Source organism: Triturus cristatus, chromosome 9, assembly GCF_964204655.1.
Source record: "Triturus cristatus chromosome 9, aTriCri1.1, whole genome shotgun sequence".
Classification (NCBI taxonomy): Eukaryota; Metazoa; Chordata; class Amphibia; order Caudata; family Salamandridae; genus Triturus; species Triturus cristatus.
Genome location: NC_140592.1, coordinates 214862905 through 214879187, shown reverse-complemented (window position 1 = coordinate 214879187; position 16283 = coordinate 214862905). Strand labels below are relative to the sequence as shown.

The following is a 16283-nucleotide window of genomic DNA, read 5'->3' as shown; positions in this document are numbered from 1 at the left end:
CCACATTGTGAGCACTCATGCTTATACCTGCAAAACTGCCTACTGCAGAAACCCCTGTTGAAATTCCAACAGGTCCCAAAATTGGTTGTCTGACCCTTTCCACCCCAGGCTGGACGGGACGAGATTGAAAGGGCCGATAAGATACTGGTAACCCACTTGCCGTATGAGTGGTAGCAGGCGGCTGAGAAGATGCCATCCATTGGAGCCACAGCTCGGAATCCACATCACCCCAGGGTCTATCATGGGACACACTCAGTGGAGCTCTAAACTCCTCGTCATATGACAACCATGCAAACCCCCCAAAGTAACTCTGAGCCTTCCTTATAATATCCATATATTTGAAAATTGCTACCGCCCTATCCGGATATTTTTCACAATATATGCTGGCGTAAATAAGAAAAGCAGAAGACCAGTTCTCAATAGTTTTGGGGACCCTAGGACGCCTGGCCAACTCCCATTCTTCCTCCTTAGATCCTTCTTTTGCCTCAATGACAATTTAAAAACATCCACAAACTCATGACGCCAAATTCTGCTTTTTGTCTTTTCTGATAAATGCGAGCCCAATGGCATAGCAATCCCCATATAAGGCAATTTTTTGTGTATATTTTTATCTGTCTCCACTGCATCCATGACCGCCTTACTCGGTGCCGCAGTGGGCTGTGCCCCAGGGATGGAGGCAACCCCCCCGCACCTCCCCCAGCGATGAACCTTGTTGTACAACCCCGGAAGGCCCCGTCTCCCCCAATCTCTCCCCCCCCCAACACCAATGGACCTGGTTGCTTTGGGCGGGTGACCCCCTTGCTGCCAAACAGACCACCATCCCGCCGTACCTTTAGGCAACGGAGCTGCTCTTGGGTTGACGACTGGCCGATCCACTTGTGGTCGACTGATAGTTGCAGGATCCCGCACCTTTGCATTGTCCGCACTTGACGTCTGCAAAAAACGAAGCACATTTTGTTGCCCCAAAAAAACCCTCTTACCCCTCACAGATTTCACCAATTGTTCCCCATTGTCACCATCCCAGTCTCTCAATTCACCTTCCTCCAAATCATCACTGTCCATATCCGGACTCACAAGATCACCAGCAGGAGCCCCACTGTCCCCCTTCATATCCAAAAAACAAACCCCTCTTCCAGAACCCAAATGCCAATTATCAGTCCTCGTAGCTGAGGGGTGGCCTGTCTGTGAAGGGAAATCCGCTCCAGATCGCCCTCCCTCATGAGGACACCCCAGACAGAGCCGCAGCGTGCTCCATCCGCAGTGGGCACTTGCCGGCCGCAATCCTTGCGGTTAAAACCGGCATATTCTCTGGCAAGCTGCTCAGACCATACTGTTCCTTCTCACCAGCTGCACACCCCCTGTCCTCAAGACTTCCACCCAGTGCCTTGACCACTGCACCCTCACTACCCACCCATACCCACTGGCCAGCCCGTGGCTCCTGTACCCCCGTCGGGGAAAACCCCTCCAAACGCGATCCCTGTGGCCCATGCACTAACGATGTGCCGGTGAACCGATGAGCTACTTGGCCGCTAACATCGCCTTGGGAAAAAAGGGGGCATGTGTCACAGGATTGTTGAGACCTGGCAGGCAACTGCACGTAATCTGCACCTCCCTGCTCACTCCTCTGCCCCAACAGACCTCCGCCTATGTTGGCTGTACCTGGCCGAACTGTACCCGGGGCCCCAACACCACTTCCGTGTGCCAATACTCCCGACGGCCCCCCCAAGGGGGACTCCCTATTGAGCCCCTGTGAGGAAATGCCTGGCAATGACGGCGCTGGGCTCAGAATAAATTGTTGCCCATTAACTTGCACCAACTGAGGACTGCCCTGCCACACCAAGCCAGCAGGCCCTAAGACTGGGGAGGGAGCTTGCACATGAACAGGCCCGGGGGTCACCACTGCCTCCAAACTCTTTGCTCGCCGCCCTCTCTTGCCATACTCATTCAGTAAACCAGCCCGGCCAACAGCGCTCCTTCCACGAATCCCAGCTGAAACGAGGGACCGCCCCCTCCTCCCTCCCGCTTTAACGCGCCGCCCGCCCACAGCTATACAGGCGGGCGCACGTACCTGCACCTCCTCGGTCACCATCGCGGAAGGGCCAGCCTGCTCCTCCACGCCCGCAACCCGGACCTGTTCAGGCCCCACCGTCACCTCCAGTGCGACCTCCTCGACTGCTGCGGGTTGCGGAGACAGGCATGCTTCCACCGCTCGAGCGACGCCACTCCTCGCTTTCCTGGGAGCGCGTTCGAGGCCCACCCAGGCCTGACCTGAAACACCGGGCTTCAATAAATCGCTTCTGCTGGCCTCGCAGAGCACCCGGACCGCCTCCAGCGACGTCATCCTGACTGCGCAAACCCTACGGTGAGAGAAAAAGGACAAAATACTGACGACCCCTCCTCCCCGCTCCCGAGGGCACACTAACTTTCCCGCCCTTCTCGCCGCCTACTTATGCCCTACCCTCGCGCGCCTCCCGCCTCCCTGATTGTCCCCTTAACTACACCTGGGTGGCCGCTCCATTGTGCGAAGCCACCCAGGGGGAGACTGGCTCGCGCCCTGCAGCCCCTGGGTCCCCCCACATCCAAACAAATAGTATAGTAAAGGTTGGAAGGGAGACGGTAAAAAAGAACTAAAATGTTCTAAAAAATGAAAGAAAAAACATTTTTTGTGGTCTCATAAAGCTCCCATTGCCATAGTAGGTCCTACTCTGAATAGAACTGTTTTGTGTGTGGGTGTGCTCCCAGTGAAAGGGCAGATTGCCATCACTCACATTGAAGCCAACTATTGGGTGAAGAGGGCTAACCCGTAGCCACATGCAGTGTAGAGTACTACAGCAGGCTGTTGAAAAATGTGACTGGCACAATGACAGGCCAATGGATGGAGAGGGCTGGCTGAAAGTATATACAAGTATAATAAATGGGATCCTGCAATCCCTGTATAAAAACCTGTCTCTGATTGTCTTATTAGAGACGACTGGTGATGCACCAAGTTGCCCCTAACCGAGAAATGGAGTAGCTGATCAACTTACCACAATTGAGTGCTCTGACTTCACAGTGGATTTTCCTTCTTTTGCTCAGTTTTTCTAGATGAATAGTTATAAACAGAAATGAGCTATTTATGGCATCATATTTATTTTTTGCATGCATGAGGTTTTTATAGAAAAAACAAAAACTCTCTGAATGTTTCTACAACGCTTTTTAAGAAATCTGACTTGTACTAAACTGATCATTTATCTTTTTGCAGCAAATATCTAACCTCTTTTTTGGTGCGTTTAATTTTGCTCTAGAAATTCTACTTTTATTCTTAGTGTTTGCAGGGATGCTGTCACTTTCATTAGAAAGAGCAGCGCACCAAGGATAGAAGTGTGTTTGGGAAAAGTTATGGTGTGATCATGTATTATATGGAATAAAGTACCACCTGTCGTACATTATAAGGAAATTGAAACATGTCTCTCAGCACATACAATAGTGTATTAATACAAATGAGTCATCCAGTCGTCCTTAAATTCTCCAATTCTTTCTTTAATTGGATTTTGATTCCTCTGCCAGCTAACACGTGTTTCATCAGTGGGTGTGTCACCCTACGACTTCCTCAGGGCTGGAAAATCAAATTGAAACCCATCTTACAGTCATCATGCACATACATTTGTAACATTATACTTAGTGTTCATGTCGACCGTTAATATTTATATTTCATAAGTGCAGTTACTGGTGGAAAAATGCTTCCTTACATTTAAGGAGCTGCTGTTACCACAATTAATTTCCGTGTCACATGCTTTGGTGCATTACAGCACCTTTTATTTCGGTTGCCACTAAAACCTGGTCGTAGGTCAGTAGATATAAATTTAGAAAGTGAGCTGTATAGCCCAATGACAATGCGCAATAACCATGATTAGTGTGTGAAAATAGTACCGCAGGCAAGCCAGTGTAAAAAGCCACTAGAATCAATTTGACGAGTCGTGTGAGACATTAAAGTGTGAAAATTATAGTAAGACTGCAGGCAAACCCAGTGTATAATCAAACAAGGGACCGCGTATAATCCCTCTATCTTCAAGTGTCAGTGTCCGTCATCCTTCTATTAAAATTCCTGTAATCCACAGTTGCTATCTATACCTCAATTGTGCCCCATTTGTCTCTCTTCACTACCAGTGCTCCATTGTCTCCGCTGATTAGTGTCCTTCTCGTTCCGTCCATTGCTTGTGATCTTGTTGTGCACATTGCCGGGGCTCCTTCTACCTCTGTATCACTAGTGCTTCTTCGTGTTTTATACCCAGGGCTTTAAGTGGGCCGGGTCTGTCCGGGTCTGGGCACTGGCAGTTATTTTCAGGGGGCCTCAAAACGGATCTCTATCGGACTCTATTTTCAGGCTTTGCAGAGGTAGTCCGTTCTTTTTTTTTTTTTTTTCTTTTTCTTGCACCAAACTTATTTTGCTCTAGCTGGAATTGCCAGGCTAGATCCTGAGGCTGCTGACCTTTGTGCACGCTGTAGATCCTTTCATACAGATTCTGATCATATGATGCGGGACTGTGGGGAAGTATCACAGTTTAGGACAGAAAGTCCACTCTTTAATTAATGACTTTTCAGGCACCTATCTCCGAGTCATTCTGAGTAAAGCTTTGTTTGTTGGGTATGCTACGTAGAACTAAGGATAGTAAAAAAACGTATAATTTCATAGATTTAGCGCCTTATTTTCAGTAAGCGTAAGATTGCGATCCTGCAACCAGCCTCCAAACACACACAGCCGCACCAGAGTCCTTCACAGGTCTTTAAAAGACCATTTGCTTGTTAATGAGGCTTTGTTGTTTTTCACCCCTTTGTAGAGCCCCTGCAGCTCCACTCTGCCTATTGTTTGAAGAATTACCCTCCCCCCCCCAAAAAAAATGTTTTCTTAGCCCCCCCCCCTCGAAATTTGGCTCTACTTGCGCCTCTGGGAGGGTGTATGGCGTTATCCATACATATCTTTATTTAGACCACGCCCCTACTTGGATAGGCCACACCCCTTTTATGAAGTTTGCCCCGCCTCTTTTAAAGCACCCCCAGTTTTTCCCCCCCACTTAAAGCCCTGTGTATACCCCACTAGTGTTGATTCAAGTTATATACATTGCTAGAGTTCCTCATTACAGGTATTGCAAGTGCGCCTTCTTGTAATAAACATGGCTCGTGCTCCTTCTCATTACGTACATTTCTAGTGCTTGATCCAACGCGGAGGACAAGATTTACATATTTTCCTTATGTCACAGATTCTTATTCACGATTTCATTCATACATTCCTGGTACAGCTTGACCTTTCGGCGGCCTTTGATACGGTCGACCTCGTAATTTTGGCCGAAAGGGTAGAAGCGGCAGGCATCAGGAGCCCAGCTCTCTGCTGGATCAAATCCTTTTTAAACAACCGCTCTCAGGCAGTCCGCTCCGGCCCGTTCACTGCCCCCAAGCTAACAACTTGTGGGGTCCCACAGGGCTCGTCCCTATCCCCCCACCTATTCAATATCTACCTCCACCCACTAATAAGCGCCCTCAAGGAGAGAAGAGTCACTTTTCAATTACGCCGACGACCTCCAACTCCTGTTCCACATCGACAACTCCCCCCAGTTTTATTTCGGATTTCAAAGACACCATGACTTTCATTCGCCAATGGATTGATCACAATCATTTAAAACTAAACCCTAGCAAAACTGAACTAATACTGATAGGTGCGGCACAAAATAACTGAGGCCCTCACTACTGACCTAACAACCTTGGCCCCCCACCCTCTCCCACCACCTCAGTAAGGAGCCTTGGGGTTACCATAAGCAATGATCTGTCCCTCAAAGCACACATAAGCACCGTGATCTGCACCTGCTTCCTGCCATTACGCAAAATAAGGAAAATAAGCAGGCTTCTATCCCAAACTGCACTAATCCAGGTCGTGATAGCCCTGGTTTTATCCCGGCTTGACTATGCAAACGCCACCTTCCTGGGACTCCCAATTGGACTAACTAAACTACTACAACTAGTTCAAAATCAAGCGGCAAGACTAATCTACAAACAACCCAGATGGCAACACGCCTCCCCTCTCTTTAAAAAACTACACAGGTTACCTATCCCCCAACGCTGTACCTTTAAAATTGCCTGCCTGGTGTATAAATCCCTAAATAATCGCAGCCCCAAATGTATTACTGACCGCATTTCCCGATCCACACCCTCACGCAATCTCTGCTCAGCCCATCTTCACCTCCTCGCAGTACCCACCTTCAAACTGAAGCAGCAGGTTCGCGACCCTTGCTCCCGACTATGGAACTCCATCCCATTGGAAATCAGATTAAGCACAAACCTGATCAATTTCAGAAAGTCTCTCAATACAGGGCTTTTCTCATGTGCCTATAATTAATCTGTTCGGACCGGCAATCCCTCTGCCTCATCAGCGCCAAGAAACCAACCGGCGAACGAGCGCTCTACAGAACCCTTCTAACATAACATAGCATGTCTCCCCACTCTATTAATTCAATTTCTGTCTATTTCAAGTGATGCTGGTTTTCTACTCATATCCTTAATATCTGTTTCTCTGTGGCTCTCACTAATGTCTTTTTTTCTGCCCCTTTCTCTTCCTATACGGATTTCTTTTTAGTTTTTTCACATATGGTTGCCATCCATGCCCCTGTTCTTTATTGCATCTTCTATCCAGATAATGCTTCTATGCAGTCAGGGCTCACCCACTCAGAGAGCTAGAAACGGATTTCCGAAACCAGATTATAACTGGTTTTGTTCCTAGCAGAGCTTTTCATTTCAAATTACGGCCTTTATCTGTCCCACCGGACCGTTCAGTGTTAAACTCCTATCGACCGTAAGAGCCAGTGTTGTGTGTGACCCTTCACCTGGAAGTGCTTAGGTTGCACATTAAGAGCTCCATATTGCCGTCCATTTTGACCGAATAGAAATCGTATTTTGTTTATTTCAACAGACTTTATGCTTGTTTATTTATTTTCCCTTCGATGTTAATGGCATCTGGAAGAAGGGAATCTAGAATAAGCATATGCATGTACTGTGTGACGCTTGAAAGTGTCCCAACAACGACACAAACTGGCAGAGACAGGCGTGTGGCGCACGGCTGCTCAGGGGTGATACTCGAGTTACAAATAGGCTATCTACTTGCAGTAGGTACAGAAGCTGTGTTGCCCGGGGACTGCAGGAATTGTGAAATTCAGTATTTACAGCAAGCACAGACTCGCCATAAAAAGCGCGCTAAAGCTTGCTTGGTCATTCCTTTCGAGTTAGATGAAAATCCTATTTACTTATGTTTTCAGAACCCACAAAAAATATTACGAAAATTGTATTTCAGCAGTCGGGCGCAGATTTGCGACAAGTGAGACATTTCAGACCGTGAACACCAGTGTGACAGGGAACAAGGCTCTAGTTTTAAATTTGTATTTCAAATGAACGTGTTTGCGTAAGTTTTCTGCAGGCGCGAAGTCTGCTCTTGACTGTGAGACGTGAACGGTTCGACCTCCTCACGTTTACACTGTTCTTTTTTTCAGGAGTACATCATCCGTGTTCAGAGAGGGATCTCCGTGGAGAACAGCTGGCAGGTGAGTGTGTGCACGTGCGCACTGCGTTTCACCCCTCCTGCAGTCTGGCAAGCCTTTGAAGATTGCATTGTGGGGGGCTCCCGCATGTGGATTGCAGCTGGCATAGGGGGATAGTAAGGAATTTTTAACTACGTGAATTGGAATAGTATGTCGATGGCTTGCCAGGCGTGAACATTAACTATTTAGGGAAATTGAATATTTCAGGGCACACGGGCACTGGAAATAATAAAGTATTTAAAGATTGTTTTCTGGAGGTATTGCATGGGTGGTTTCCCAAGAGATTTTAGGACCTCATGCTCTTTTGTTATCAGTCCATAGACTGAGCCCTGCCTCTTCCCAGAGAAGTCACTGGCTTTCTCCTCCCTCTCTCGCCTCATGCTACTGGCTGTTGTATCATTCCACCTTCAGTGCAGTGCTGGTATTGCAATGCACAAGGGACTATTTCTCATTTTAAAAGTACACTATATTTATCAAACCTTTTATTCTGTATTTCCTAGATGCATGCTTTTCTATGGCAACGGGTGTTTATGTTTAGTCAGGGCTCGAAGCAGGACGAACCTATTGTCTTTGCCAATCCTTGTTCATAAACACAGTGGTCAGTGGCTAAAGTGTAAGGATAGTGAGCGAGTAATATTTTCAGAACCAGAAGTAATTTTAAAGAAACTTCTGGAGGATTCTGGTTCGAGGGAATCTGGCGATCTGACATGGAATTTAAGGGTAACTAATGGCAACTTAGGTATTTTACTGTTCACTGCAAACGTAACATTGCCCAAAACTGGACTGGATTTGACAGTATTTATGTGGTATAGAACCAGATCTTTGAACGTTTCTTTCTGGTTTGAAGGCTACTTTTAAAATCGCTTTAGCGCATCTAGATTTTCTCATCCGAACATTCATTGGGTAATTCTCCATAATGCTTAAGTTCCTGTGGGTAAAACTCTGTATGGTATTATTTACTCCTGCCTCTAATGCGACATTGATATTTTTTAGTGTAGTGTAGCTTGCCCTCGCAGTAATCAACCTACCGTTTGCTCAACTGATATTCCTCAGTTGTGAGTGGGAGCATGCTTTGCACCTCCTGGAAGTGGCCCTCTGATGCTTCTGTCAGTGCCTCTCGGTTATGATTTACATCGGTGGCGTAACAAAACTTGAGAGGGGCCTCTCAAAGTACATGGAGAGGGGCCCCCACGCTCCGTACCCAGTCAGTAGCTCTCCAGCCAGGGGCCTGCTGCCTGTAGACAATGCCAGAGGGGGCCCCCCTGGAGCTCAGTGCCCCCCCCCTCACAGGGGCTGCGGGGGCTATTGTTACGCCACTGATCTACATCAGAGTAACACCTATACTGCACCTGCATCATACTGGCAACTGTTGATTCACAAAGGGCCCGGGAGATTGTGACGCATCAGGAACTCCATTTTGGAACACCAAACTAACTTGCCTAGAAACAAGCACCGTAAGGTGGCCAGTACCACCTTCTGAGATCCAATTCCCTTTTTATTGACACTCCAGCTCCTAAGAAAACAAAGAGACTAAAGCAATCCCTCTTTGGAAGTCCATACTGGGGGTGACCCTTCATTCCACCTGCCATCAACAGAGAGTTGTTTCAGTGTTAACTGCCACCTATAAATGACACACAATTTATGGTATGGTAAGTACATAAGCCAAACAACTGACAGTAATCATTTTTGTTACAATTCTGTGAATATCTCCCAAGCCAGGCCTGGTCTAACTAGAGTCCTTTAACTTCTACTGTGACATTTCAGGTTCTGCACCTTCCTACCCAGAACACTCTTCTGAACAGATATCCATCTTCCCAGTAGACATAATGCCCTTCTAGGAAAACCCTTGAGACTCACGTTTTAAAAACATAGCACTTCTCCTGCCTCCCCGTCATGCCGGTCATTGCGACCAACCGCCATCCGAAAACAGGCACCATACCCACACTACCGGACAGAGGATTTATGTATAGTGGTAGTGCATTAACAGGACAAGGAATCTGCCTGATTCCTTTATTCACTAGTGAGTCACGTGCTATTTTTTGTTTTAGGAGAAAACGCCTCTTGTAAAGTGTGTAAGCTGCTGCTGCAAACAAGAAATTCTGCCCTGTGTGTGTGAAATGGTTCCCATGTTGTCGGGGCTGCTTTTGTTGCTTTTAGTGGCTATTTGGCATTACCCTTTGTTATGTCCTGGCGCTCACCTGTTTCATGCATATTTGCTTTGTGGAATAAAGGATTTATCTACAATCTGGTGATCTCTCTCTTCACTACACCCTTCTGGTGGATTGTTCACATTTTGCTCTCTTTACATATCTAATGGAGATCTTACAATCATGCACTTTTGTGAATGGTCGAGTGCAAGACCTACCCCTTGTCTGGTGGTGGAAAGGGCTTTCACCCTGTAACACATTAATATGAATGCACCAGTATTAGGTGCCCCCCCCCCACACACACACAGGGTCCCGGCACTAGAGACCTAATTGTCCTAACCATGATCATTCCATTGTGACATTCATCTGCTTATTGCTGTTTTGGGCTCTCTTTTGCAGATTGTGAGACGGTACAGTGACTTCGATATGCTAAACACCAGTCTTCAGGTAAGACCTGCTTTTTTGTTGTTTGTTGGTTCAACAGTGACCTGTGATCCTGCTGTAAGTGATTTTCTGGAGGCAGTATGTGAGATGACTGCAGTTGAGTTTGGCACCACAGAATCTAAAGTGCTTTTTGAAGCAGTAACTTAGCCCATGCATCATATATCATATTCACTGTCCATATAAAAAAGTACTATTTTGAAATTGTATTTATAAGAACACTCCAGGTGGTTTGCAAACCTATTATCTGCAAAGTAGAGTATTTCATGCCATGCTGTGTAGATATCTGATCTGAATCCTCTCCAAGGCAGCTACATTGAAGTTTTTTTGTTGTTTTTTATCATATGTGATATTCATAGTAAGTAATCTGTAAATAATACCTTAGTAGTGTTGATTACTGTTTCACCTGTGGTGAATGCTGCCAGCAAGTTAGTCTTTCGATCTTTCGGCGTATGGCCCGCTTCTTCTATTTCTGATTGGCGCTCGGCTTCTAATTCATCTCCTCCCTCTGCTTGGAGGGTACTGTCTTTGTTTCGTTGAAACCCGAAAAGCTGATCCAATGCAGTAAAGACTTGTTCCTCAAAGGAAATGGATGGCATGCTAGCCTCATCCGTAAAGACAAGCGAGTGTCAGAAATCCTCAGGTCATAGATGTGAGATTCTCCTCAAAATATCTTGTGGCTCCCAGCAGGCCCCAAGATATTGGAGCTTCTGTGCCAGAAACAGAGAATTACTTTGGTATTGAATCTTCCACTGACACCATAGCAAATCTTGATGCCAAGCCTGCCCTCAACACCTACGACTCTTACAAGTTTGAGGAATACTATTGTTTGAGGACACCACTGCCATATAGGAACATCCAGTATGGATCCACAATATGCTGAAAATACTGGAGTAGTCTCCAATGTGAGTCAAAGCCTAAAAGCACCTGCTCACAAAGAATCCTGCTAAAACCATCTCTTTAGGAAACAAACATATGCACACAAATATACACTCTTGCCCCATCACCCGCCACTAGTTTCCTTCAAAACTGTGGTAACCACACAAAAACATCCGTGTCCAAGCTATAGTTTGGAATGGATTTGTGAGTGTGGGTATGTGTGTGATATAGGTGAGTCAGTGCCAGATGTGCACAGGGATGCTTCCCCTGCGCTCACTCGCAAAGGATGCCCGCTGCATAAAACAAATTTACGTACACATAAATTAGCACATTGAGGAATTGTAAAACAACTGAAAATAAGACCTGCACATGCAAATGCATGGGAACTCTCATACATAGTCTTACACGTGTCGACGCACCAATTAAGTCAAGAGGGTCGTTATGCAGAAATGGGAATCCGAGTCTCTCATATATTTAGTCCCAGGCGATCAATAAAACTGCACATGACAAAAGTCTAAAGTTATCAACCTCGTGGGTTTATTCAAAATATAGCTCACTACAAAAAATAAAAGTAGTTAATAAATCAAGTAAATTAACAACAGACTGACTAAAGGACCGTCTTCCAAAGAAAAGCTCAAAGAGCTCTCAAGACAGACCAATAAATCTTAAAGCAAATCTTAAAGCAAAAAATCTGCTAGTAAGAGGTTCGGATCATTTCCAAATGTTATTTAAAAAAAAAAAATGATATCTTGGAAACAGAAGGCACATGTATTTCATGATAAGATATTATGTGGGATGGTTGTAACAGAAATGTTTAAATTATTACAGCCAATCAGTCTAATAGGTCGTACACCACCTCTAGAAACGCTTAATTGCCAAAGCATCTTATTGGTTAAATCTGCACATAATTACTTAAGGAGATAGACTCATGATTATGAAATACAGGGACAGGGTGGTTTGTTTACCAGCAGAGCTCGCTTGGCTGAACGGCCTTGACATTCTTACAGTAAGACATCCGTCTCCCTTCCCTCCAGAACAGAACAGATTAGACTTACATGCAGAGCCCATGACTGAGGTGATATTTTTGTTGAATTTCTGAAAAGCGAGAAAGACGTGCATGTTCATCTAAAGTAAATACCCGCTTTTCTGCAATATTTCATGAATGGTTGTCAATGCAGTAATAATCAAAGGGAATGGATCACTTGTAGCTGGCACCAGGGTTCGGATAGTTGTTGCCGATATTGGTAAAAAACCCTCATTCACGTAAAATAGTTCGTGGGCGGTATATCTTGGTTCTCCGCCTTGATATTTAGATACGTGACAGCATCATCATCGGGTTTTTCCCATGCTTCCTCCAACCCGGAGGGAACCACTGGCCATTCCAGTAGTGATCAGGGAAAAAAAGAAGGGAAAATACAAAAGTGTGAGAAGTGCTCAGGTGTTCTGATAGGTTAAAAAATTCCTCTGGCTACCTATATTCAATTTTATTCCATTAGGTGCAGGGAAAAAAAGATAAAAAACAGCTAGTTGCAGAAAGGATAGGTGATGTATCCGCTGCAGTTTTTAGTCTGAGTGGTCGGTCGACATGTTTCAGCCCCTAGAGTGCCCGAAGGGGTCGGGGGGGGCTTTCTTCAGGACCTCAGGTGAAGTGGAATTGGATGGTATCCAATGTCTGTTGGAAGTTCCAAAGTTAATTACTTGGACTTCTGTAGGGTTAATCAATGCAGCCAGATGCGTCCTAGTTATGCTATCTAGAGTATGCATAAGTTAATCATTATTTTCTAACAAATTACATTTTTCAAACACATGCACAGACCTCCTTCACCACCACTCACTCTGTCATGGTATCCACCATTGGATGATGCGGGAACATAAAAAGCATGCACGCGCACAGAAATCACCTATAGGCGTACACTTTAATACAATTACAGATGGCCTCAAATAACAAGTGATGTCAAACACATTCACAAATACATGCACCTACAGATCACCCATACCCAAAGTTCGAGAAACACATCAATTTGTAGGTATATCTACAGAGCTTCTTATCTATAGACATCCAGAGTCAAATCCACATGTCACAAGGCATCATATGCACAGGCTAGGTAAAGGTAGATTAACACGCGTGTGTGTTCAACCTCAGGGCTTTGTATGAACTGCTCGCAACTCTTTTAAGAACGAATGGCATATACAAATCCTATTGGCATTTAGAAATTAAAAAAGTTGTGCTGTTTGCTTGTCGTCTGAGGGTTCATTTTCTATCCCCGAACCGAAATTATATCAACCTGTTTATTGGGACAGTCACTGGAGTCTTCAACAGTCGTCAGACAAGGAGATTCTACCACTTGTAGCCCTCACGAAAGCTCATTGAAAGGTCAAGCAGGGAGCATAAAATAACTTTTGGAAGGTTGAGAGGGAGAATGTGGGAAAGGGAATGTGGTGATGGCAGCGATGACAAATTCATATTCTAGGAGCATTACTTGAATCAAGTCGGTATTTCTAGTTGCTGTCCATTACACTCCACCTCCCCCACAAAATAGAATTTTGTCTTTGCTGTTTCCTATAAGTCATGTGAGGGCAATAATTAACGTTGGCCATTCTGTGTTTACCAGTGCTACATCATATCTGTGTTTACCAGGGCTACATCATATCTGTGCTTACCAGGGCTACATCATATCTGTGCTTACCAGTGCTACATCATATCTGTGCTTACCAGTGCTACATCATATCTGTGTTTACCAGGGCTACATCATATCTGTGCTTACCAGTGCTACATCATATCTGTGTTTACCAGGGCTACATCATCTCTGTGCTTACCAGTGCTACATCATATCTGTGCTTACCAGTGCTACATCATATCTGTGTTTACCAGGGCTACATCATATCTGTGCTTACCAGTGCTACATCATATCTGTGCTTACCAGTGCTACATAATCTCTGCTTACTAGTGCTTTATCATCTTTGTGTTTACTATTGCTTTATCATCTCTGTGTTTACCAGTGCTACATCATATCTGTGCTTACCAGTGCTACATCATATCTGTGCTTACCAGTGCTACATCATATCTGTGCTTACCAGTGCTACATAATCTCTGTGCTTTCCAGTGCTACATCGCATCTGTGTTTACCAGTGCTACATAATCTCTGCTTACTAGTGCTTTATCATCTTTGTGTTTACTATTGCTTTATCATCTCTGTGTTTACCAGTGCTACATCATATCTGTGTTTACCAGGGCTACATCATATCTGTGCTTACCAGTGATACATCATATCTGTGCTTACCAGTGCTACATTGTCTCTGTGGTTACCAGTGCCACATACTCTCTGTGCTTACTATTGCTTTATCATCTCAGTGTTTACCAGTGCTACATCATATCTGTGATTACCAGTGCTGCATCATATCTGTGTTTACCAGTGCTACATCGTCTCTGTGGTTACCAGTGCTACTTAATCTCCATAAGTCAGTTTGCTTAAAGTGCCTATCAAGACAATTTAAGATCTGATACACTGTTAATTATTTTGCAAAGCAATCATGGAATTGCATGTTGGACTCGTTTTCTGTGTCGGGTAAAGAGAATCAAAATGGTACCAAAGAATTAAAGAATTAAATAAGAATCATGCTTTCCCCTGGACCTTGTGATCAGTCGTCAGAAGGAAGAATGTGTGCCATCCATGTAAGGATTCCTCACTAAGGGATAAATAAGATGTGAATAGATTTGTTATTTATCCGCAGGGGCCTTGTGACTCATTGGACTAAAGTGTGTACTCTTGGGGTCTGTGTTTGACCTCGTGGGTCCTAGGCTCAGATCCCGAGCGGTTCACTGTACCTTTCAACTTTCTGAGGTCAATGCAATGAGCGCCAGTAAGTTGGATGCCAAAAAACATCTGTTATTTTGTGCCAGGCTGCCCCAACATGCACCTGACAAATAAATATATTAAGTTAGCAGGAAAGGAGATAATAAAATAAGATGTTCGAGGTATATGAGCTGTAGATTGTATACTTTAGCATAGATCGCCATCTGGCGTTGGGCACGGATGTTTGCAGTTTTTTTTTGTCTAAGAAGTCTGTGTTAGTCACAAGACAGGTGACTCCTTCTTATGGTGACAGTGTGCATGGGCATCGACTCCATCCCCAGATTGTTTTTTTCCGCCATCGGGTTCGGATGTGACTTGCTGCGCTCCGGGTTGGTGTCGTTATCAAAACCCCCTTCGACGCGCAATCACCTACCACTCAACGGTATTGTCTTGATCGCGTTTCCCTTTCTCGACGCGCATCTGCTACAATCGAAAAAACTTTGATAAACTTCGACACGGGCCGTTGGGCCTATCGGTGCCGATTCCGACGGAAGTCAATGGAACGGACTCCCTTCAAGAAATGTCCCCAGTGTGGTGCTTAATTCCCACACTTGTACCTACACCCAGTGTATAATCTCTGCCTCTCTCCAGAGCATCGAGAGGATGCCTGTGAGGCTTGTCTATCTTTCAAGTCTAAGAAGACCATTCGTGATCGTCGGGCTTGACGCCACGAAATGTCCAGAGGAAGCAGCTCCATTCCGAATATCTTCCCTCCAGGCCCGACAGCATTCCGGAACAAGCCCAGGAGGAACAGGTCTCAGTCTTCGAAGCAGATGACTCCGACTTTTAGGACGAAGTCACCTCAGCTCAGCGAACCGTGAGTACCGAGACCCCTGCCCCACCCAAGCCCATACCAAATGCTCCGGTAACACCTTGGCCACAAGGCCCAGGTCCACACCGGTCGAACATTTCAGATACCCCGCCCTCGGGCTCGGCTATGAAAAGCAAAGAGAAGCCTTCCGGCTCGGGCTCGAGCCAACCACACTCTGGTACCGAAAATCCACGAAGTCCAAGGCCGCCGATATGCCACGCCCTCCTCCATCGGCACCAGAAAACCCTCCGGCGCCGAAACAGCTGAAAGACAAACCCTCGGGCCGAAACAAAAAGGAAAAACTTGACGCCGAAAAAGTCGGAGCAAAAACAATCCAGGGAAAAACCTTCAACGCCTAAACCCCCGAAGCAAAAGACTCCGGAGCCGAAACAACCGACACCGAAGTCTTCGGAACCAGAAAAGGCTTCTAAAGCAAACACTATCCCTATGCCTAAACAGTCTAAGACTCCTCAAAGGGAGAAATCTTCAGCACCGAAAAAGAACACCGGCTCCGAAGAACTTTTTATCCCGGATCCAAGCCAGAAAACAATTTATATCCATCCAAAGACTGGTCATATTCTCTCTAAACAAC

General features: G+C 45.5%; 1 protein-coding gene across 4 annotated transcripts in view; it reads left to right on the top strand.

Moving 5' to 3' along the window:
- PXK (PX domain containing serine/threonine kinase like) overlaps nucleotides 1-16283 on the top strand; it is a 283519-nt gene that overhangs the window by 97851 nt on the left and 169385 nt on the right. For all 4 annotated transcript variants that reach the window (XM_085624745.1, XM_085624748.1, XM_085624746.1 and 1 more), the window contains exons 2-3: nucleotides 7512-7562; nucleotides 10106-10153. In XM_085624745.1, coding sequence (XP_085480871.1) covers nucleotides 7512-7562; nucleotides 10106-10153 — 99 coding nt within the window. The remainder of the gene's footprint in view (nucleotides 1-7511; nucleotides 7563-10105; nucleotides 10154-16283) is intronic.